The sequence below is a fragment of the Agelaius phoeniceus genome, chromosome 6 (genome assembly GCF_051311805.1).
Source record: "Agelaius phoeniceus isolate bAgePho1 chromosome 6, bAgePho1.hap1, whole genome shotgun sequence".
Taxonomy (NCBI): Eukaryota; Metazoa; Chordata; class Aves; order Passeriformes; family Icteridae; genus Agelaius; species Agelaius phoeniceus.
The window spans coordinates 6409777-6434872 of record NC_135270.1 but is presented as its reverse complement, the minus strand read 5'-3'; the positions used below and the strand labels follow the sequence as shown (position 1 = coordinate 6434872).

At 39.5% G+C, this 25096-nt stretch overlaps 1 protein-coding gene across 5 annotated transcripts in view; it reads right to left on the bottom strand.

The window, feature by feature from the left end:
* Positions 1-267: 267 nt before the first annotated feature.
* KIAA1549L (KIAA1549 like) overlaps positions 268-25096 on the bottom strand; it is a 131668-nt gene continuing 106839 nt past the window's right edge. For 4 of the 5 annotated variants that reach the window (XM_077179547.1, XM_077179544.1, XM_077179545.1 and 1 more), the window contains exons 17-21: positions 19283-19630; positions 12313-12410; positions 11352-11497; positions 7444-7592; positions 268-3929 (exon numbers count right to left, since the gene is read on the bottom strand). In XM_077179547.1, coding sequence (XP_077035662.1) covers positions 3648-3929; positions 7444-7592; positions 11352-11497; positions 12313-12410; positions 19283-19630 — 1023 coding nt within the window. In that variant the 3' untranslated portion in view covers positions 268-3647. The remainder of the gene's footprint in view (positions 3930-7443; positions 7593-11351; positions 11498-12312; positions 12411-19282; positions 19631-25096) is intronic. The other variant, XM_077179546.1, reaches the window with a different exon arrangement.

Sequence of the window (25096 nt, the reverse complement as noted above, 5' to 3'; positions counted from 1 at the left end):
TTTGTTGTTTCACTTGCAACTGTTTCTACTGATGATTTACAAATCTGAAGACAGACAGTGGTCAGAACATCAACATTTTGTGTACGCAGTAAACAGTACTTTCACCTAAACATTTAACATATCTTTAAAGAAAATTGGGGCATTGAGTAGAAAAAGCTAAATTACTACTTTTTTCTCAGTAAAAATGGTATGGATATATCTGGACAAGGTTATAACTTTGAACACAAATACTTTCTTCTTTGAAATCAGTATTGAAAAACTATATAGTACTTGTAGCCATACAAAATGTTTATTATATTACAAATTATTTGTACACTATATTTTCACTTTATCATTGCTTTGTGCTCAGACAGTATAAATATTACAGCATGATTTTTCTTTCCCAGCAATGTCCTAAGTGTCTTGATATAATCTTACTTGATACTTAAAAAAAAAAAATACAGAAACATATTACAAACAGGATAAAAAGGCATCATGAATGAAGAATGTAAGATGGTTTTCTGAATAAAGTGCACCACAATGGTTTCAGAGTGATGGTTCAGGAAATATTCAGTAGACTGCACATCATCCATAATAATACCAAACAAAATAAATTTTGAATCTCTAACAGGTCTTCATCAGAAGTATGAAGAGTACTTTGTTTAACTATACTGAAATGTTTTTTCTTTCTAGAAGGCCATTTAAATGCTTTTGTTCGGCGGTTTTCCATTTTCTACAGACATCCAAACCCTGGACATCTCTAAATTTTCCAAAATTTTTAGTTTCCAGTATGGCAAGATACAAGATTCATTGTGTAAGATGTATGAGACTTTACCCTCACACATTTTTAATAGAACTATTAAATTGCCACAATTTAAGAATGGGAACAGACTTACAAACAGAATTAAGTGTCCAAAAGATGCTGTTTAAAACTGGAATGCCCTGCTTCCTGTGACTTTTTTGGGAATACATTGTTACATTACCCTTCCCACTTCTATGGCTTCAGCGTGCTCACCCATGGGATCGTGGCTGCTTGCACACTCAGGAGAACTCTGCAAAACTGGAGTCTAAGCCAGAGAAATTTATTACACAGCACATTTCACCCCCATTGCTTAGAAGGGCTCATTTACTTGCAAAATTTCACTGGGCTACATAGAAAAATCATTTAAAAACTGAGATAATAAAGCTGATGCAGAATGTGGCTGGCACGACCTGGTGTAGGTTTCACTTCCCAGGTTAGCTCAAGCCAGCTGTGAACTAGCTTAGGCCAAATAAAATCAGCTGCTCTTCCATTATGTCTGCACTCATGTTACAGTGATCCAACTGACTGAAAAATAAACAGAACTCTGTGTGAGGGATCTAGTGAAATTTGCTTTTATAGACAAAGCCCAGTAGAGAAACTAAACCCTGCTCTCAGTGAGTGAAATTCCCACTGAAGGCAACCAGAACCTGTCTTTCTGTGGTACACTGAGTTTGGCCCAGTATTTTTCAGTTGTTATTCTAAAGTGTGATGCTCTTAGCCAGCTATTCATTTAACCCAATTTGGCTGTGTTGTATTACACTGATAATATCAGTATTACCTGGCTGACAGGTAACTGAGACAGCACTCAGCCTTTACTAGACTTGTATTTATATGAAAAATTGAGTTTCTTTGGTTGTTTGGTATCCAAGTCACCCAATTGTATATTTGTGTACTCCAGACATAGGATATTTATACTAATCAGTAAAATTATCAGGGGTTTATTCTTACTTTCTTTTTTTTCTTTTTCCACTTAGTTTATGGAAATTTTCTGACTATAGCAGACTAGTCACTTATATAAATATACAGCACATATATACATAGAAATTACAAAAATACATTTTATTTATATCTGATTTTAAATAATAAAAATGAAATTTCACATTTATTGAAAGATTAGCTAGCATTCCAAATGCTTCTGCAATATTCAAGGTATTGGAGTAGAGGATGTCTGTATTTCTAGGGTAATTACGCATCACAGTCTCAGGGTTTATAATGCAATTATTAGGGGGGGAAATAGCTCTGCTTTAAAAGTTTGTGCTTCATCAATTTCTTCTTCTATCCCCTATTCTAGTCCTCTCTCTCCTTCTCTCAATTTATTGATGGCCAAAAAAGCTAAACCAAGTTCCCTTTCTCACATCAGTTAAGACCAAAGAAACTCAGAGAAATGAAATGATCAGACAAAATAGTAATTGAGGATAACTAAATAACCCACTGAAATGAAGGACATTACCTTTAACTCCAGTTGACATCAAACACGCCCAACACAACAAATTTTGCAACAACTTCAGTTCCTGAAGCTAATTGCTGAAGGAACTGAAAACAACTGCTCATGATCTCCAACTAGTTTGTACAACTGCAAAATATTAACTACTGTCCCATCCCAAGTGGTTTGATTTTCTTTTGGGATCGGATTCCTACCACAACGCAGTGTAACAATCAGTGACCTTTATCTTGCACAATATTAAGTCAACATCATTTCTGGCAATGCTCTCTGTTTCACAGAACATTCATATTTTTGTTAATCCATGTAGCTGTTAAGTTATTTACATATTAATATAGTAATTAGGTCCTCTACATTCAGAACTTCCTGGGTGCGCATTCACTGTGCCAGCGCAATCAAAATCAACTGCAGCTTCAGGTAGCACTTTCTGGCATCACTATAGTAGATAGCATTGTTAACGAAAGAGGGAAAAAAGCACTGTGTTGAACAGAGGTTTCCTTGTCCAAGCAGGTGTATTCATTTTTCCAGGTTAGAAGGATTTAAAGGTCTCAGGTTTACCAGCTTCACATGCATTCAGAGTGAAAAGCCCGATTAAAGAGCAAAGAGGAAAAACCTTTTTTCATTTCTCTGGGAAGCTTTTAGCACCAATATCCTTTGCTGGCTCTTCATGCATTGTATTCTTTCACGCTGAAAAAAACCATCTCCTCCATAATTCATCAGTGACACTGAATGACAAGGTAGCCACCAATCACGGAAATGTCATTCACCTTCTCCACAGTCCTCTCTTCTTTCACTTCTTTGCACTGTTAATAGGATGAAGAGACTCTGAGCTATTTACAGGACTTTTATTCATATTACTTAATTGTGTTGAATTCTTTTGGTTTGAATACAGTGTCTGGGATGAAAAGGCTGAAATGACTCTGCATTGCTGAAATCAGCACCCCTTATGCAATGTCCCACAGCAAACAATTAGCACGGCCACTGCCACGCCAGCCGTGGCCTTCAGCAAACCCTGTTCTGCAGGTTTTTTCTTCTCTAATCAAAGTTGTGGCATGCAGAAGTTATTTTCAGCAGCTCTGCCTCTGGGCGTGTAAATGAAACTTCTTGTGGCACAGACATGTTCAGCAGCATCTTTAGTGAGGATGGGTCATAATACGAGAGCAAAGTGACAAACAATTGCATATGGTTGATCTCATCAGTATGAAAGACTTTCCTGGCAGCTTTTCCTTAGCTGGAAAGCGGAATTTCATGTCTTCAGAGCCCTATTGCTCTGCTCTAAGTCATTTCATAGTGCTGACTTTTCAGACAGATTAAAACGCCATCGCTTTGGCACAATTTGCAGAAAGTTTGTAGCCAAAAACTAAAGGAGCTGCTTTCTTGGCTTCCCCAGGTCACAAGACACAAACACCGTGCACAGAAGATACATTAGACCTGGAACTCAAACATATCTGTCTGCTTCTTGGCCAGCTTGGCCACTTCTTCCCTTATTGCCTTGACGAGGGCGGCCGTGGAGATGTTGGTGAGCGGCGCGTCGGAGGGGTCGGTGTCAGCCAGGCTGTGCTGGGAGGCGGCGGCGGAGGCCAGCGGGGCCTGCTCCAGGCTGGGGTGCAGGCTGCCCTGCTGGCTGTACTGCCTGGGGAGCCTGGAGGGGGAGTTGTGCTGGTAACGGGGCCTCGGGTAAGCCTCGATGTAGCCAGGCAGAGGCACCTGCAGGGAATTGGAATTGCAGAGGGTTACGCGGAACGATCAATCCTGCCAGTGACCGCAAACCTCCCTGGGGCACTGCCAGAGGTGACAGAGAGCACCAAAGGAAGGGAATGCAAACCTCAGAATGAATTCGCAGCTTCTATTGAACACAGGGTCACCCCAGCATCTGGGAATGACTGGCATCTGACTCCGTGATTCAGAAGGCTGAGCAACTGCTTTATTAAAATTGTATTATATCACATTATACCATACCATACTAAAGAAATACTAAAGAAAACCCCATGACTGTCTCCAGACAGTCGGGACACAGCTTGGACCTAATAGGCCAATTAATATAAAGAACCATCACCAGAATCCAATTAAGAGCTCACTCTCAGTAAGCAATCTCCATAACACATTCCATATGTGCAAAAACAACAGGAGCAGCAAATAGAGATAAGAATTGTTTTCTCTTCTTCTCTCTGTGCTTCTCCAGAAAAAAATTCTGGGAGAGAGAGTTATGTCTCTCTCTGTTCAGAGAATGTGAATGCCACAAGCTTCTGCCTACAAATGCCTGTCCTGGCATGTGCCATTTATGCACGTCCCAGCTGTGACAGCACAAACATCTGCTTGTCCTCATTTATCATCACCTCCAAAAGTCCAAGGGAAAAGGTTTTTCTGGAAGTGAGCTCTCTGCTTAGCAGTTTGGTTTTTAACAAACAGCATAATTTTAGTACACCAAAAACCTGTAACAGAAAAGCAGATTTCTGATTTCTGTCTAATCCAAGCCCGCCAAGTGTCTGGCCTCACTGGTCCTAACAGAAACTCACTGGATCCAGACACCAGGGATAAGCTCAGGTGTGCCAGGTTGGAAATTCAAGGCTCAAAAGGATGTTTGACTGCTCAGAAGTGTCAGGATTTCTGGCCATGTCTAACAGAATTACATGAAGGATTCATAATTTTTGTAACTCCAGATTTCAGCCCCGTGTTAGCTAAAACTAAAACAATAACATAGGCCCTTAAGTCACGGTGAGAGATTAAATTTCTTTTGCCAATCTTTTTGGCACTCAGAAGATTGTAATGCATCAAATAAAAGACAGTATTTGTAATTTCCAAAAGTCTATAAAACTGGAATCTACAGGCCTTAATTTTGAAGAAGGCTTTATGCCTGAAGCTTGACCTCTGCACAGCCTTGGGTATCCATCAAATGCTGAAGAGAATGTCAAACATATTCACTATGGTGTAATGAGACAAGTGTAGGAAGCAGGTATGGAATGAAAGTGATCATTAGATGTAGGCACCTCTGTTTAGTTTACAACAGGCTCTTCAAAAGGTGATTGTACTAAAACAACATGTGATCACACCACTAGAGGCCACCAAGTTACTGTTTTCACTAAGCATTATCCACCAGCTGGGAAAATAAGTGCTTTGTGGATAGTTTCCTTGTCCCACAAAACTTAGTGTTTTAATACTTACCATTTGTCTCAGAGATTAATATATTACAGTAATTGGGCTTATAAAATAGTTCCTTCTTGTCAAATTTCCCATTTCCTCCCTTGTTTACACTGGAGGCTAGCAGAAATGTGTGAAAAATGAAGAGTCTTATAGATATTAAACCTCTGTTCTCAGTAATTTTAAGAAAATCTTGGAAGTGTGATCAAGCTATAATCTTAAGGCTCAAAAACTAAGACATGTCCAGAAATTCAAGCCCTGAGTATTAGTGAGAAAATCTGAGTATTACTTCAGATTATTATGCTATTCACTTTTATTCAGGCTTTCTGGCTGTGCTATATTGCTAATGCTATTACTAGCTCATCTAGTAATGATTTTCAAATAAAGACAATTTCTTTGCAGATTTGCAAATTCATTGTAGAAACTACAGTAGTTTCTACATTTTTAACCCTTCTGCAAGGCCACTGGAGGGTTGAATATTTGACTAGCAAGGAATTGTTAAAGCTCTGCCATGGGTAAGTGAAAAGGTACATTTGTTTCCTCTGAATTCTATATTGCCATGGTTATTTTTCAGACAGTTTTTTACATCCCTCTCCATTCCTCTTTCCCTGAAGACAGGGAAAGCCACAACAAGGTTATACTCTTCACTTTCCAGAGGAAGGAGCTGGGGGCTGGAGACTTGGTTTGCAGTTTTCACCTGTTTGTTTCAGTCTCCACTTTTGACAAGTGATACCTGACTCTTTTTCCACAGGACTACAATCAAGAGTAGGGATACAGAAGGAAGAATGAATGGGAGATAAGTAAAATTTCCTTATTTGTTTCATGGCTTTTTTCCTCCTTAGAGAAAAAGTTTAAAATCATTGCTAAGATACAATGGGCCTCCTGGACTTAAGATCTTACATCTTACTTAAGATGTAAGAAGGGTTAAAAACACACATAAATAAATAAACAAAAACAAAAACCACCAAAACAACAAAGGAAAATAAAGCTTTTCATGCTTTAAAAGGTAGCTCTAAGAAGGAAATTTATACCAGAGCATCACAAGCCTCCAGGTGTCAGGGGCACATCAGCAGGTGTGCTCAGCTTACAAATGAGCAGCCTTTTTTTTTTTTTTTTTTTACAGTTCAGCCTTCAAATTCAGGCTTGCTCCTCAAAGTCATACTGAATTGTTTTCCTCACAGGCATTGGGAGCAGTAATAAAGAGTGAACAACAAAAAAAGCTGCCCCCAGGAACATTTATATGACTGTGTTGTCTCCTGCTTATCTGCTCAAAGCCAACTTAGATTTCAACTGCAATTCATTAAAATGTTCTGTTGACGATTTGCACAAGGAAATTGAATCTGTCTTCCAGGTTTTTTAGCCAGAGTGGTTCCGCATAGATACCAGATGTGAGCTCAAGCAGAAGAATTTATCTTTTTTTCCCTTATGTAAAAAAAGCCCTACATTTGAGAAACTGTTTCAAACGTGATAAACTACTGCAATTCATTTTAGGATGTTTCAACTTCAATTCTTTGAAACGTAGGTTTACTTTGGGCTAAAAATTACATCTGTTCCAGTCTGAGATCGTGCAATTAATTATTTAATTTATGATCTGTCACTGCAGCCTTTGGGAGGATTTGAAACACTGCACAGCAGGGCTGCAGCAATGCTGGGAGATAAGATTTGGGAGCCAGGCTGTCTTGAGAGAAACCTCCAGGAAGGTAAGATGCTTCCCCAACTTTCAAACAGCTCAGGACTGCCTTGAGAGGCAGCATCACCTTCTCCTGACACGTGTCTATCTAAAAAATTTAACCTTTTTCAGGAAAGAAGAATGACATCTAACCCACCAACTTTAAACAGGTGCCAGGCCCTAACCTAGTGAATGATTCCACCCTCTGAAGATCTTGCTCACAGTTCATGCCATGAACAACTGAAGTATCTATGTCTAAGCCATCTCTTATGGCTTTTCACTGCTAGAGATTATTCCCTTTCAAGGAAAAATTATCCTTTTCTGCTCTTTTGTCGACCAGTGAAGAATTGCTGAAAATCCCTCCTGTTGAAAACACAGAAAAAAACAGGTGGTTAGAAAAGCAAGGATGCTTACAGAGTCTGCCCACTGCCCTGGCAACTCATTCTCTCCAGCATAGGGCATCCAGGCTTGGTTCCTGTAGGCAGTGGGAGGAGTTGGGATGAAGTAGCCGGTGAAGCCAGGTCGGTTTGCTGGAATGGCAAACACTGCTGGTACCGTATTTCCTGACAAAGGAAAAAAGAGTAGGCATCATTAATAGCTGAGATTTTCAGTTGTAAATCAGATGATAGTGTTTATGAAATATGGACTTCTTGTTTGTTTGTTGAGGTTTTTTGTCTGGGGCTTTGGGTTTGGTTTGTTTTTTGGTTTTTTTTTTGTCCTACCATGTGACTAGAGCAACTTCATAATGATGGGAAATACTGGAGAAGGGAAGATTTGCAGTTGTCCTCATAACCAGGTACAGCCTTCAGGTAAAGACTCCCTAGGATTTGATCCTTGTAACAAATGATCTTAGTCAAAACTTTGATTCATTAGAGAAAAGGATTTTTTTTCTTAAGTTTGCCTCCTTGTATTCAATTTTCAGCTGTTGTTACCATGGGTTTCAGTGTAATGCACCTCTCTTTTCAGTGTTTACCCAGTCTTTCTTAATATCTATATTATTAATATTATTATTAATACCTATATTGTATTATTGTATTATATGCAGGTAAAAAACCTACAAAAATGAGTGACTGATATGTTTAACAGGCTGTACTCTCAACAATTCCATCACAAAACTTCAATGCTTCTGTAAAAATACCAAGGTTCTACCTGTTCAGTTCCTTTGCCAAGAACAGTCTATGGCTGCCATAAATGACACAGCTACAATGCAAAGAAATATTTCTTGATTATTTCCAAATCTGGCCTATCACCTCTTGATTAAGATGCATGCCATAGGAATATCCAGGAAGCCTCCTGGATTAAAATCCCACTTTCACATTCCAATTTGTGTGGAAGGAGCCACAGTTTCAGCCAAATCTCTGGGTAGGGTCACATCTGCTTTCAGGGAAGGTTGATTCCTGTGGCCCACAGAGATGCAGAGAACAGTTTGGTACAGAGATTATCCACTGGGCTGTCTGGAAGACCAGCATCCTAATGTGCATATTTCCCTTGAGATATCCTTGATATATTCCCTTTGCTATCATAACTCCATGTATTTGCCTAGTCAAAAATAGACTACAAACAACTTTCTTGCCCAGTTAAGTCTTCCTTCCTCTAGTGTCTATTTACATGCAAAGAGAGACTCCAGCAGTGAATCACCAACATCACACTGAGGGCATGAAATCCTCATCCCTAAATCCTGGATGGGACAGCTGCATATCCTCTTCATCAGTTATTAGATTTTCAGTTTATTCAGGTATATTACATGGACATGTATTTTACTTTTCAGGTAGCAAAAATAAGACCATTTACATGAAAGCAGAAGGGCAGTAAACCCTTTAAAAACACAACAAAGTACAACTTCAGCATTTTCACTGAGGAATGGAAGCACAGTAGCATTACACAGCTGGGCAGATTCTCTGTAGTAGAATTAATGCAGAGAAAATAAAATTTCTCCCCCTTCCAACTGCACATCATTTGAATATTGCTACTAATTGCTCTCAGTAGCTATGATACCACTATGCTGACAAAATCACAAAGACATGGGAAGGCCCATGAAATTCATATGGAGTATAATTGAATTAGCATCAATTACTGGCTGCTTCAAATTTCCATCCCCCAGAATCTCATTTACAGCCCTGGCACATTTTTTGTTCCTGAACAATCTACAAGAAGGTTCTGCTGCCTATTCTGACAGATGCTGGGACATTACATGGGCAGGTGCACAGAGATAGAAAGAATCCACCAGTGACATCCATCCCCAAAGCAGTCTCCATAAACCCAGATATTTACAGTTTCTCAATGACCTCCCATGCAGTCCCGGACCAGAATTGCTATGGATGCAATCAGGGGTAAAAGAAGAGGAGTAAAATATGGTTTGTAGCACTTTTTTCTCCAGAGCAGAAACACACCACCTCTATCCCAATTCCTCCAGCCCCATGGCTTGGAAGAGGGTGGGCTAAGAGAAGAGGTGTGGTCAATCATTTGTCCTTCCAGGTGATAAACAGCACAATTTTAAATGAGTTAGCAAGGCTGAAAATGAGCATTCTACATACATTTACAGAGAAGAAAGTGCTGCTCCTGTACATGGCAGATGGCTTCTACACCAAAACACTTTTTATTTAACCACAGCAAAAGGAGCTACTACTCAAAATGAATATTCAATTGGCTGATATTATACCTTATCCTAAATTATTATTGCAACATCCTTATCTTAGAGCTGATGCTGGGCCACATGAGGGTGAGATTGGGCATTAACATTCCAAACCAGCACCTGCAGCAATGTTTCTTCATGTATTGAGGCTATTAAAACTTATTTTCATATCAGAACATTAGAAACCTTGTAATTGCCCATTTCTCACAAATGTCTTTACTTGCCTGTATTACAGCCTTTTGTATCACCTGACATATGAAAGCTTCCTTCAAATACTCCCAGAATTATTCTGACAAACTCCACAACATCATTTTGTTTCTTCTGAACTGCAGCCACCCTTCAGCAACACACAGTTATAAAATCTCCCCATCTCTGGATCCAATCAAAAAGTGTATCCCAGAGATCCCATTACTGCATACATAAAGAACAGGTCTAGGTAGTGTGGCACATTTCACAGCTTGAAATGTTTTAAAATGGGAGGGTGAGCATCTGCTCCTTTCAGGTACTGCACCATGTGCAGAAGATGTGAAAATAAGTGAGAGCAGAATGGATCCTGCAAACCTACTCTATTTAATTAATTGACAACTCATTTGCTTAGCCACATTATGATTTTTAGTCAGTAATATCAAAGACAATGCAGATAATTCTCTATTTCTTCTGAAGAAGCTAAGAAAGAATTTTTTCTGGGAGATTAACAGAGCAATATCTAACAAACTAGTAATTTCAAAGGTTTGAACTAATGGAAAATTCTTTTGAATATTGGAAGCTCTTTTCCATAACTCTTCAAGAAAACACATTTTGTCAATAAAAGCCATTTGAAGTATTTTTTTCCAGCTAAATATTGTCCAGACACCATCAAAACATTATATCAATATCATCTTATGGTTAAATCAACTAATTTATAAATACAACTCATATCAAAAGGACCAGGAACTGACTAGTAAAACTGGGACTTTTAGACCCAAAACAAATTCTGGGCAGAAACTTTATTCTTCACAACAGGAAGGGTGAAGAGCTAACAGATTACCTTTGACTGTGCAAAAGCACCACTGCCTTGTGTTTTGAAGGGAAGGGGCCATGTACCTTCAATTTGCCTTCCTCAGTAGCCCACTGTTGTGACAAGAGTAGGGGTAAAGTTTCTCAAGAGCAAATAGGGAGCCTTAAAAAAGTTTTCAAGCACTTGGATCAGTATTCTTGACTGACAAAATATTGCAAGGATCTAACTCATTTCTCCCCCATTGCCTGTCTCTCCCACTTTGCTTGCTTGGTACAAAGTGGAACACAAAGTCACACAGCTGTCCCAATACTGCAACTTATTTTGCTACCAACACCTTCTATATCCTCCCTAAAAATTCTACTGTGTTGTGCTGTACAGACGAACAGTTTTACTGGGTTTTATCAATTCAGAGTTCTTGAACACAGAGCATCTGGGACATACAGCTGCATCCTACCTTCAGAAAAGGCCATTTCCTGGTGGTGCTGCAGGATGAGTATTTCAGGATGCAGCTGGTGCTGCACTTACAAAGGGACAGGCCATCCTCTGGGGTGCTCCTTCAGCTGCACCAGGAAAAACCCCACCTAATACAGTCTTTCTCCAAATAATCATCCTTATTTGCTATATCCCATACTTTAATTTCTATCCAAAATAACTTGTAAGGCTCTCAAAGTTGAACCTGCCCAATTTTGCCACCTGAGTGAAAAGCAGATTGATCGAGTGGACCGACAGACATGGGAGCTCTCGAACCCGGTGCAAAAGGTGTCTGATCATGGTGCTGGGCTTGATCTGCTCCACTGGACTCAGGGATTCTCACTTTGCTGCCAATATCTGATGTAGACCTGTGTGTTAAGAAAGAAAGAAAAATACAAATTTTTGTCATTCTGAACTACAGATGTGATTTGTAGCCACACACACACCTATATCAGCTCCAGCAGGACAAGCCAGCGAGGAGCAATCTGCCCAACTTTGCTCTGGCATGACAGAAGCCTGGAGAACAACTGCACAACAGAAGTTTGGAGAAGTCTGGAGAAGTTTGCAACCCTTCTAGCAAGTCTTCTAGCCTGGTTGCTCTTTTTACCAAAGCATCGTATAGGGCCTCTGCTTGCTGCTTCAAACAAATGCCTGTGAAACTCAACACTAAAACCAGAGCTTTACCATAAATTCACCAGGGATTTACCATAAATTCACCAGAGCTTTACCGTAATTCACCAGAGCTTTACCATAATTAATTCACCACCACAGTCTACAGACAGTCACAACAGTGTACATGACATGGTATCATAAAGTAGGAGGCCACTGTGGTAAATAACATTACTGCACTTGGGAAGTGCTGAGGTCTTTGGAAATGTTGCAAGTCCAGGAAAGCAGGAGAATGATGGTGTGAATTATCTGCCTCAATCCAGCACACCATTATGAGAACTGAGGCAAAGAATGCTTTAAAACAAACAAGAGACTGCAGTTCCTAAATTTATTAACACAGACTGGCTAACAGAAAACTCATTGTTATTTCATTTTGCATTAAAATGAAACAAAACCAACATGTTTCTAATTTCAGGAATGTATCTTTTTAAGTGCCATTTCAGGGTTTGCCCCAGTTCTTATTATGACAGTGGGTTTTAGAGACCATGCCTAAAATAAAATAACAGATAAATACCTCCTGAGAGAGGCAACAGCCACAGGACCTGTTCTGGGAGGGACAGGAGGGGGAGGAGAACCCATTACCATCTCAGGAAGCTGAGAAAATCTATAAGCCTGTAACAGAGAAAAATACATATTTTCTGAAACAGCAGTAGATCTCAGTCAAATTGAAAAACAAAACAAAATCAGAAATTAAATACTTGCTCTGTATGCCAGTCAACTGGAAGCTAATTTTTTGTGGCATCAACAATAATTGCATTTATTTGGGAATTTACAGTACTTTGGTGATTTTTGAATGTGGAAGAAAGTCTGAAAATTAGCTCTGAGACAAGATGAAGTCTAATTAAAATAAAACATATTAAACACTGTCTCTGTGACATTTGTAACCTGCTGGCAAAGCAGATCTGTTGTGATTATGTGAGACTCAACAACTGCTCTGGATCATGGGGAAAAGACCTGAGTATTTTCACTTTCTCAAGGAAAAAAGCATTTCAAAAATTCAGAAAGAACCCTCAGAGCAGTGCAGTGAAGCCTCCTGTGAGCAACCCATATTTCAACCTCTTCCTTTCAGCCTTCAAGAGATGAAAAGAAAATTTTCCCCAAAAACCCCCAAATTCTGTAACTTTCCAAAACAGCAACAAGGACCTCAAACAGTTCTGAAAAGGCAGACTGATCCAGAGGAACCACAGGCCCACCCACAAAATCACAAAATTAAGCAGCTTGCCTGCAGTAATTCTGAATTTCATCACCAATACACGTGAAGGAGGAGTAATTATGCGCATGAAACTCAGGGCACCCAAGAAATGACATGAAGGACAAAATTTTCCTCCTAAATCCTTTGCACTGCTATAGATTAGAGGCCATAATTTTTCAAATACACATAGAGGAATGATATCTCACTAGATGCTTCACTACATCGTGGGTGAGGGTTTTGTTTTCCTATTGCTTTTTGTTTTATTATTTAGTTGTGACTTTTTTTCAGTTGTGGTTTGCATGACGATGCTTCAAAGCAATGCATGGGAATAAAGATAAAATCAGAGGAATTACAAATAAAAAAATTGGGGAAGGCTGAACACTGTTAAGACACTGGCATTTTGAAAAATAAAAAAGGGGTCCAGTGGTGGGACTTTGGTCCTCTAAACAAGAGGAATCTGGTTTACCCAGAGAAACTCCTTCCCAAACAGCAGTGAAAGTTAAAAGCAAATTAAAACACATGGGATGAGTCACACTCTGTCTTCTGCCCAGAGAAAGAGCCTACAGGATTTACATGATTATTTCAGACTTACCACCTACATTTAGATTGGAATTTGGCAATATAAATCCCACACTATATATCAGAAAACGCTGTCTTTCTGTAATCATCTTGTAAAATTACACATTTAGACCGTATTCCAAATGCCTTCATTCTCAAATACCTACAAAACTAGGTCAACAAAAAGGAAAGGTAACTTATCAAATTGATTTTTGATGTGTCTCCAAGGGAAAAGCAGTACAGACCCAGCATCTTTCTCTGTCCTCTCACTGCTACCCCTTTTAAAGCAGGTTAGAAACCCTCAAAGGCATGTCTTTGAAAATAATTTTTTCTTGCATGCCACCTACAAAATCTCCTAATATTTACTTTCACCATGCTACCATGATATTTAAAGCATTTCTACATTTAAGTGGGAGGAAAAAAAAAGTCTAAAAAGACACTGCTACATTTCTTAGCCAGGGGTCAGAAATTCTGATTTTTAATGAAAGAACTGTAAGGAAAAAACAAATGTTATTTGCATCAAAGAAAACCTCAATTATATTTCTCCTGATAGTGCTGGATGTGGAATGGTCTGCAGTGCCTCTTCTGCATCTCAAAGGCTGGCAGTGCCCTCACAGGCTGCCTGAACTCTCCCTTCTGGCTCCACCAGCCTTTCATCCCACATCTTGCTCTCAGCATGCATTTGTGCCAAGCATGAAATCCTTTTTATTCCCCCTGTTTTAAAGGAACAGCACATGGGATAATGTTTGGGAGTGGAAAGCGACTCCAGACACGGTTTAGCAGGGTAGGCAGAGACTCAGAGGTAGATTTGGGGTTTCTCTTGTGTGTTGTGCTTTGGAATATGGACATCAAAGGAGGTATTAGGTATTTTAAGGGATCACAGTTCACAAATATGCTGTGACTTGCACTGGAAATTTTGGGGAAAAAAGTAAAATAGAAAATCTAAGCCTTTATTTTGCTGCTTACACGGGAGATGAGCAATTTTGAGTGAGTGGCAATATTTTGCTAATGGCTGGGCAGAGAGAATCCTGTTAAAGTGAAAAATCCTGTAAAAAGATCTGCTCCACCATGCTGAGGAACTGTTTGTCCAGCAGGGACAGGAGTCAGTCCTTGTTGCCCTGAGCTGCCACACACCAACCTCGTTGTGGGAGGGAATTCCAGTGAAATTTCTAGAGTTTCTCTAATGGGTTGGGGCATCAGTGTTTTCCTGCAGGCAACATATAAATGGGAAAGAAGTGTGTAAATGAAGCCAAAGTTTTACCACAGATGCCTGTTAAAGATTTTTATGAGCCCTTAGGCTCTTGGCCAATGGGCCTGATTGTAGAATTAAAGTCACTTCACCACTGTGAAATGAGTCAGAGAGGAAAACAACAAACAGAAAACATAACCCAGCTGATTTCACAGATTTGCCTAATTTTACTCTTCAAATATTTATCTTTTTTAAATGATCTCTTGGTTTTTAGCAAACGAAAAATCCAACCGGACAAAAAAAAAAAACAAACCAAAAACCAAAAAAAGAACAAAAGATAAAAATCTTAAGGAAAACATTCTGCATGGGTTCCAAACTCTATTTTATGAAAAATGAGAGAGTCTGTAACACAAAGGCTATAAATCAGGCAGAAGCAATCCCACTTGAGACCCAAGACAGACTGCACAGGTAGCAGAGAGCAGGCCCCGTGCCTCCCTTTCAGTAAGAAATGCCAGTGAAGGAGTCTGCTGGGGCTAGAACACTGACAATTTAAAAAGCAAACCAATAAATAATTTTTAAAAGTAGGAAGTGCAGTTTAGCAGCCATTGGGCCAAGGGCAATAAATCCTCTGGAGGATAAAGTCCAGCCACCAGCAGACACCATTGTCTCCGACAAACCACGAGAGCCCAAGGTAACACCTGTCAGGATGTAGAAAAGTAAATCACAGACTGGTTTGGAAGGCACCTTAAAGATTATCTAGGCCCAAGCCTCTTGCAACAGACAGAGACTCCTTCCATTAGACCAGGTTGTTCAAAGCCCCATCCTGCCTGGCCATGGATGGGCCATACACAAATTTTTGGGCAGCCTACTCCAGTGCCTCACCACCCTCACAGTACAGAATTCCTTGCCCATATCAAATCTAACCCTGCCCTCTCTCAGTTCAAAGGCATTCCCACTTTACTTGCCCTTGTAAAAAGCCCCTCTCCAGCTCTCTTGCAGTTCCTTTAGGTACTGGAAGGTGCTCTAAAGTTTCCCTCGAGCTGTCTCTTCTCCAGGCTGAACAAATCCAAGCCTGTGTTCACAGGCCAGCACAAAATAACTAATGTCCAAAGCAGAAACTTTGCAGTTAGTTTTAAGGCTATATTTCCCTAGTTCAAATATTTAAATATTTTTACCACCTTCCACTTACAGATTGGTCCTGGGTGAAAGTATTCTATGTTGCCTTCTAATTACAGAAATATCCATCTCCTTACAACTCACCATAGGAATTAAAAGGCCAGTGTCCTTGTTAACTCATGGAATGATTTAACTTATTTGTTTATTAAATTGCAGTCCAGGAATAATGCAAATTTATTGATTTGGCTTTGCCTTTATAGCTGTCCTGTTTCATACTAAGCAGCTGTTATTGAAAGTGGCTGAATTTTGGTAAAATACTCCCACTTTACCCCTGTTAAATGAAGGGGAGCTCTGAGGACAGGAATGCTTTACCAGTCACTCAGACTGTAAGTGCTGGTCATCAGTGCCTGTTTGTGGTGCTGGCTCTCACCTTGGGACCCAGAGCTCTGTGACTCTCACTCCTCTTTCCAGAGCACTAAAGAGGAGAGATGGAAACTGCTCCAGCCTCGTGATGGGAGAAGGCTTTCTTCTCTGTTCTTAGCTCTCACTTGACTCAGCTGAGCACATTTCCAAAGCAAATTTCCAAACAAGATCAACCAAGGCACGGAGCTGGCGGTTGGGCTGGTGTCACACGTTCAACCCTTTAACTCCATCCTCCAGTCACAGCACACCAGCTGGGTGCCAAGGACTCAGCCAAGTGTTGTTTTGGAAGCTCCAGAACAACAGGGAGAGTTTGTATTCCACTGGCTTTCCTCTGCCAGGAGAAGGCATGAGCCCCGTGTGGAGGAATCCTCTTTTCACAGGTCACTCAACAGGCAGGTTGGCAAACAGGCATTCCCTCACAAGAGCTACAGATAATTTCAGTATTAATGGCAGCATGTACAGAAAAACCTAAGCAAACAAATAAAAAACATGCAGAAGGCCTCAAAAGGGAGAAGAAAATGGAAAAGGAAAAAAAAATGTGTGCACACTCTGGAGAGATACACAAATGATTGATGGTGGGACTAGCCAAGAAGTTGATTACAAAAAAATAAAGATCCACAAATTGGAGGACACCAGAAGCAACACAGAATTAAAGAGTGGCTCTGGACCCCTCTGCACTTGCTCTATCTAAGCAGACAAAATGCCCTTGAATTTTCAAAGATGAAATTTTCATTTTCAAAATGCTCAGTGTTTTCAATTGTAACAGCATTGTTGATGTTGACTTCTAATTGCCACTCAGAACTGAATTTTAAGAAAGGGAAAAAATGACTAATTCTTGGTTTACAGAGGTAACAAACATCCCAGTGCACAGGTACCTCTCATCCCCAAAGCTGGGGATATTTTCAATTCCAGCCCTCCATGCCCATGAGAACAAACCAGGAAATGGGGTGGTTGAAGCACAGTGCATATTCATGAAACTGATATGCAGAACACTATGAATTACCAGCCCTTATCCAAAGCCCAGCAGTCTGTGCCTATCCTCCTCTCTGGCAATCAACTATCTTCAGGGAATTTAGCTATTTAACTCTGTCTTCAGAATGCCAGAAAGATAAGCAAAAGGTCCCAAACATGCAGATGATTTAGGAGATTAATAAGTCTTAGAAAGACAACAGTGAATCGTTCACCATGAGAAGAGTGGCTATTATATTTTTTTAAAAACCTCTCACCATATAATATTTTTAATTTCATTTTAGAAGGATTCTTTGAAGTGTCAAGGTAATTTGACTCCCTATTAGCTGTCTCTTAAGCTTTCAATTGAATTCTAACCATAAAAAATTATTATATGCTGTACGAATTTCATCGGACCAATTTCAAAGTGCCAGAAATAACCTTAGCATGATTTAAATAGCACCAACCTGAACCTTTGCAGGCAATGCCACTGGCTTTCAGCTGTGTTCAGAATAGTTCAGAAGCAGCATCCCTTAATGTATTTTTTATTGTCAAGGAAGTCATGGTAAGGGTGATTTTTAACTGAGGACATTTTTCTGCATTATCCTCTTATTCTAGCCAGAGTTCGGGACTCAATTTGAAATATATTCTTTAAAAAAATATTCTGACCAAAAAAAGGCCTTAAAATGAACAATTTATCACATTGGTATTGTTAGATGGGCTATTTCTTATCTGAAAGCAATCACCTCTGGTTTAGATTTGTATCTGACACAAAAGAAAATGTATTGTTGAGTTTCACATTACCATATGTGGGAATTCAGGGGCAGTTTCTCACGTGAGGGTGTGCACAGTGCTAGTGTCACTGCTGTCTAGACCCCTACAAAATTCCATTAACAACTTCCACCCTTGGGTTTAAGTTCCTAATTCATGTATTACTTCTGCAAGGTGAGGACGTGTTAGCTGCTGCTTGAGGGTAGAAAATAGGATAAAGGATAAAGTCAGTTATAAGGTCAGCTAAGAGACCTGTGGAATGAAATCTTCTCTAGATTTCTTCTCTAGAGACCCAAGCCAATAGCTGTAAGTGCAAGATTACTAATTACAGCCCACATTTCATGTTGCTCTTCAGTGCTGAACCTTTCCAGCGATGCAGAAGAGTTGGTGTTCCCTACCCAGATGTCACCATAATTAATCCATAAAACCACATTGCTTCCTAATATCCATTACCTGAGCAGAAGGAGATGTGCAAACAAGTTTGGAGTGAGTTGTACAGCACTTCACTCTAACAACTAAAAATGGAGTCATATTTCTCTCTCTACAGGGCTTTTTAAGGATAAACTGTTTGATTAAGAAATGATACCTAAAATATTTTTACTTTTAACTTTATAACTAAGTACCTGTGGTTCATAATGTGGACTTCTTTATCTAATTACGTAATACTACATAAACCCATGAAGAAGAAGGTGAAGAAGAAGGACTAGCTTCTAAATGTCTATCTAGTCTTAAGGACTAGCCTTAAAACATCTATCTTGTTTTAAATACATTTCTACATTCTAAAACTCTCAGTTTTCTACTATGTGATATTACACACTTCTATTCAAACAATACACTTATAACCTTAGCGCTATCATTTAATTTTGGAAGCTTTCTCTACAGCTTCAGGTGAAACACAGTGTTCTCTTGGGGATCAGTGCCTATCAGCACAGAAAGTCTAAAATTCTCAGCAGCCAGGGTTCCTAAAGTTTGGGATCTGTTGAACAGCCTATTTTAAATCTTCAGCCTATTTTGCAGCCTATTCTTTTAAATCTTAGTACAACTTAGACAAGACAACTTTGCTGCTGAAATAGATACTGAGTCTTTCATGATGTGTGTGTGTGTTGCCAAACTGCAAAGGTTGGTGTCTAGGCAAGCACACATGTAGATGTATATATACACATCACCTACACATACTTATTTTCTGGTTTTAAGCACCTAAATGGGACTACTTTAAAAAAAAAAACGTGGCTCAGAACAGAAGCACCCTTCTGACATTACAGTGTGGCAAAGAGAAGCTCCACTTACGGGCCTTGGCAAGCTGTACTGGTACATTTCCGGCCTGTAGGTGGGCACCCACTGCACGCCCGCCCGTGGCCGGCTCATGGTGCCGGGCGCACTGGTCACCACCTCGGAGTAGGGCAGGTGTGGGGCTGAGCCGTAGGCGTCCTGCCGGGGCTGGCCCCCGTGGCCAGCAGAGGCCAGGCTGAAGGCCTCCTCCAGCAGCATGTGCATCTGCTGCCGCACCTCATCGATGGACGGCTGCGAGCTCAGTGTCGACGTCTCCGAGTGGCCCTTGGCCTGACGGGCCCTGCCGTAATTCCGCGGCTCGTTGACGCGGTCAATGTTGGTTTCTTCTATAATTTCAGGCTCGGTCTGGTGGGGGGGGGAATAAAAGTGGATGTCACAGGCCTTACTTATGCTTTGATAGCATTTACAAATAGCATTTGTGCCACTTCGACATGCTCAAACACGGACGTAATGCACACGGTCGTAATGCACATGGACGTTAACACACGGTCGTAACACACACGGTCGTAACGCACACGGACGTAACACACATGGACATTAACATAAGGTCGTAACGCACACGGACATTAACACATGGACGTAACGCACACGGACGTAACGCACATGGACGTAACGCACACGGTCGTAATGCAGATGGACGTTAACACACAGTCGTAACGCACACAGTCGTAACGCACACGGATGTAACACACACGGACGTAACGCACACGGACATTAACACATGGTCATAACGCACACGGTCGTAACGCACACAGACGTAACACGCACGGTCGTAACGCACAGGACGTAACGCACACAGTCGTAACGCACACAGATGTAACACAGACATAACACACACAGGCGTAACGCACACACAATAAGGAATTGTAACAATGTAGACATGTGGGAAATGGAAAAATAGAAATTTCCACAGACACAGGAGGGTTTGATGTGAAGCCTTGGGAGAAGCTTGGGTTGATGTAAAAATAAAATACACAGACATTAAGCAGAAAAATCATAAACATATGTTTCTGTAGTTGTGAGTAAGAATATGCCTTAAGTAAGTAAAAAATGGTATTGATAAGATGGTGAAGGCTTTATAATGCAGGAGTGTAATTGTATAGAGTAAGCTAAGAGTTTAGGTGTTCTAATAGAAGCATATGTGTGTATGTGTAATAGTAGCCCATTGGATAAAAGTATCTGCATAGCAGTAGAAGTAAAGGTGATAGGTTAGAAAAGCAAAATAAACCCTATGGCAACTGTCCATTGGATTAAAAAGTTATATATTGTCTTGCAACAAAGAACCTGTGACTACTTTGTGCTATGGCCAACTGCTTGCTCTCTTAAATCTCACAGCCTCTAATAATGATGTTTATCTGAGCAATAAATACTTTTTAGCCCAACTGTGGTCCCATCCCTTTACTTAAAGCAGCAATAATAATATAGACCCACAACAAATACTGGAAAGAAATTATACGATGCAGGGGAGTATAAAAGCCCTTTATATTCTACATTCTTTGCTGGGAAAAGTAGCAGGGACACTCTGTAGCAGATTAAACTGTCAATGACTCGCTTAAAAACAATTAGAATTAATGTTTGAATTCTTGTCTTAGTTGTGGCATCAATGGCAGAGCAACTGTGCCAGGAAGAGTACGGTTCCCCAAATAGTGCCATTACTGTGAAGGACCCCTTACAAGGGACAGATTATTACAGCTAGAGACATTGAAATTCCTTTGTTAAGGCTCTCACATTAAGATTTCTGAAGAGCTAAAGTTTAGGAGTTTTTCTGAACTTCCACAATGACACCACAAATTCAGCCCTGCCCTTGCAGAAAACACCATGGCCCAGCTCAAGGGTCTAACCCAGCCCCCAAACAGGAGTCACAGGTATTTATGCAAAGTTAACCTGGGTACAGGGAATGAAGCACATTCTCCCACGAGCAGACAGTGCTTGGGCAGCTTAGCTTGAAGTGCTACTCCTAGGGTGATTCCTTCTGTACAGATAAGTACAAACAGAAATTACCTCCCTCCTTTTTTTTTTTTTTTTCCTGTAACTCTGTGACAGAAAACTCTGTGACAAAAAAAATTGCAAGAAGTTGAAAGTGGAATACCACACTTCATCTGTATTTTGTAAGATCAATTTTACAGCCCAGAGTTTTAAAAACATATGTTTTTAACCAACAACTATAATTATATAATATATAAATATATAACAATAAATATATAATTATAATTTATAATTCTTTAAATACCTGTAAAATGCATTGACTGTGAAGGATAACTGGGATGAGCAATAGGACCTGTGCCTCCTATATATAGCATGTGCTTAGAAACTGTGCTAGCGTTTAAAATAGCCCTAAATAAAAGAATACAACAGGATGTTCTTGTTCAAAATTCCAGCACTATCCTGATCATTTCAGTGTTCTGTAGCTCCTAGTGAGGCATATCTTTTTTATATCTGTAATAGTGATTTTCTACACCTGAACAGATAAGTGACTGTGCCCCCAAGATTTTGTAAGCTTGTAGGAAAATCATAAAATATATTTATTCCTTTTCAGAGGGAAATACCAAACTGGTGTTTTTTCTGTTATCAGCCACTCATAAAAGAGTTACACTGGTAATGAAAACTGATAACAAATCTAAGTAAAATACTAATTTACTTTCTCTGTTTTAAGCATAGCTGTGTTTTGTATCAAAGGAAAGTATGGCAGTAAAAAAGAAAGAAAAATTAGGATAAAAATTAAACATTTGCACATTAGAATTTAACCATAATTTACATAGTCATGGTTACACAGTATATTATCTAAATTCAAAACCACAAACTCAAATTCAGGCTTCCCAAGTGGTACACACATCAGATTGGGGGAAGGGGAATGCAAGTACACCAAATTATCTTAAATGGAAAAACTTCATAGGAAATCTTCAACTAAAAACTCTTCCTTAATTTCATTCCTTCATTTTGATTCCATTGGTGTTTGTGTTGCTACAATAAATAAAAATCAGACCCATTTTAGAAAGCTGACTATAAAATGCAATGTAGTTTGTGTAAGTGCAGCCAGAGAGCCTCTGAAATCATAATATCCTGACAGGATGATTAACAGCCATGGTTCTTCTATTTGCTCATGCCTGCAAAAATGTGAGTGGAATCCCACACAGACCTATTAGTACCCAATGCTGAAATAAATCAGTTTTTTTACTACAACTCACTGCTGAAGCCATTAGACCCCCACAGAATCACATGTATACAAGATTCATATTAGCAGCCAACATTAAGGCAGCTTTGAATCATCAATATAAAAGCTGACATGTAGATTTTGGAGAAAAATAATAATAATTTCTTTTCCTCATATTTTAAAATCTATTTCAATTCATCCTATCACTTTCTGAGTGTTATTTGTTATTTTGTTTGTTATCCTTTCAACTGAAACACGTAGCTATCCTAAATAGAGGCCACCATTACACAAAATCATACACAGGTACTGTATAATAGAAGGGACTAGAGGTACATGAAGAAAGCAAACAAAACCCTGCAGTGAGAGACAGACTTTCTGTACCTCTTGAATAATTCTGCTGCTGCAACATTATCAGTAAAATTCTTTATGTGAACATTAATCTATAACCTTTGGGATGCATTGCATTAATTTAGCTATATCAACTAAATTCTGCCCATGAATTCTTTTGTATACTGATCTCTTAGACATGTATAATAAGGTAATTTTCTTCCTTTGATAGCAAAAACAGCCTAAATATTTTCTGCTATGGTATCAATCTCATTAGAGCAGTTTAGATGTTCTAGAGTCTTTTGTTATGGCATTTACTCTACACAGAGTTGTTCATGAACTTGTTGAAAATAATAAACATGTTAATAAAGTCTTCTGAGTCTAATTCCTAATTGAAGGTGATGATAGTAAAACCTGTTGGGATTCTTTAAAATGGAAAGCTAGATACTGTTCAATAATAATTCATTTATAAAAGACACTATGAAGGCAAGTAATATACTGAGAACATCAAACAGTAGAACATATACTCCAAATTAATATTAAAAGCTACATATTCCATAAGGACAAATGTAAAATATTGTATCTTTATCCTCGTATCTTCAGCAGTTTTTAGCTCTGAGAAACAGAACCACAATTCAGAGAAATATCACAAAAATTAATTATAGAGAATTAAGTATTTCTAGAAAAGTATGAATGAAGTATTTTAGAAAACCATTTAGAAATTTGTTATTGAAAGGAAACCTTGTGGTTGTGCCAATGAATGGTGAATTCTTAAGCAGTTTTCTTAAAGAATCTGGGAGATCTCAATCTCTTTTCTTTAAATATAAAAGCATTATTGTTGTTGGGAAGAAAATGCTCAACACATAACCTGGGTGTACTGGTAACAGTTCAAATTCCCTCCACAAATTTTTATGCTGTAAAAAAGTCTCCCGACTTTTTCAGGCAATACCAACTATTTGATTCATAAATTAAATTTTTTGGCACTGCTTATAAAATGCAGATTTCACTATTCTTTGGCAGGACCTGCTGCTAAATAACATGCTGAGAGGAAGAGTTTAGCAGCACTCTGAGAAGGCTGGAACATTTAATATGACAAATCGGATGTCAAAAATAGGTGCCAGGTGTTGCTGTATGAAACAGAAAGGGCACACAAGTCAGCACTCAAAGCAGCCCTTTCTCACCCATTTTCAGAGGTCAGATTTCCAGAGGTGTTTAGCTGGTGAGATCCATGAATTCCATGGATGCAGCCATCAGTGGGTATCCTGGGAGATGAAGCCTGTCAGACACAGCTCCGAGGAGCCTCAAACAGGAGAGGAGGACCAGCCCACGCTGCAGGCTCAGGCTTGGCAGCTAAATTTCAATATCCTGTCCCATTTCCCAGCAGCATTTCTGTGCTTTCAGATGGGAAATGCATTCAGAGCTGGAAGAGGTGCACTGCAGTGAATCTGCAGTGCATCGAGCTGAGGGATTTTATGTAACTTATCAGTGAAGCACCGTGCCAGGGACAGGTTGCCCAACTGCAGCACCAAAGGCAAGGCAAAGGCAATTTTTTCTGTCATGTGCACACATCTCATAGCTTACAATTACTCTGAGGACACTTCAGAATCTGCATAAGCTCATTAATCTACTTCCAAGGTTTTTAATAAATTTTCTTTAAAAGATAGTTTATATATAGCATACACAATATATTGAAATATATTTTTAAAATCTACTGCCGTGCCTGCTCCCAGAATGTTTTCAACACTGATTTCCCTGTGAAAAGCTAGCTTTTATTAGCATTGTATTGGCATCCTAATTCCTCAGAAAGCAGTGTACCAGTCAGCCCACTCACACAGTTCCATATGACTCCTGCAGTCTGATGGGAAGTGCCCAAATGCAGGGAATCATTTCAGAAATCTGACAACTACAACCTGCCCTGAAGAATTTTTTAAAAGGTTTAAACTTTCCTGAACACATCCCCCCAACTTTGGTACTTTCTTTCTCCTTGCTAAAATCACATTCCTGGCAGAGAAAAGGTTGACAATGAAACACCCCCACACAGAAAATGTTTAGAGGATGAGCAACCACAGGTGAACTTCCTAGTTTTCCAGAATGGTTTAGACCCTCTCTAGGACTGATCTTCAGGGCTGGCTGAGCAACAGTAGTTTGGACATGTGACAAAGAATTGAAAAACTCAACATTTCCCTAGAGTAGGGGATATTTTTAATCCTCCTTCTGGGTTCACACAGCATCAACTTGCACCCAGTCTTTGTTCAGATTGCACAAGGCAACTCCTCTGCCTTGTGCTGGCTGCATGAGCTCCTTGGACCATAAAGCAACATCACCTCTAGCTG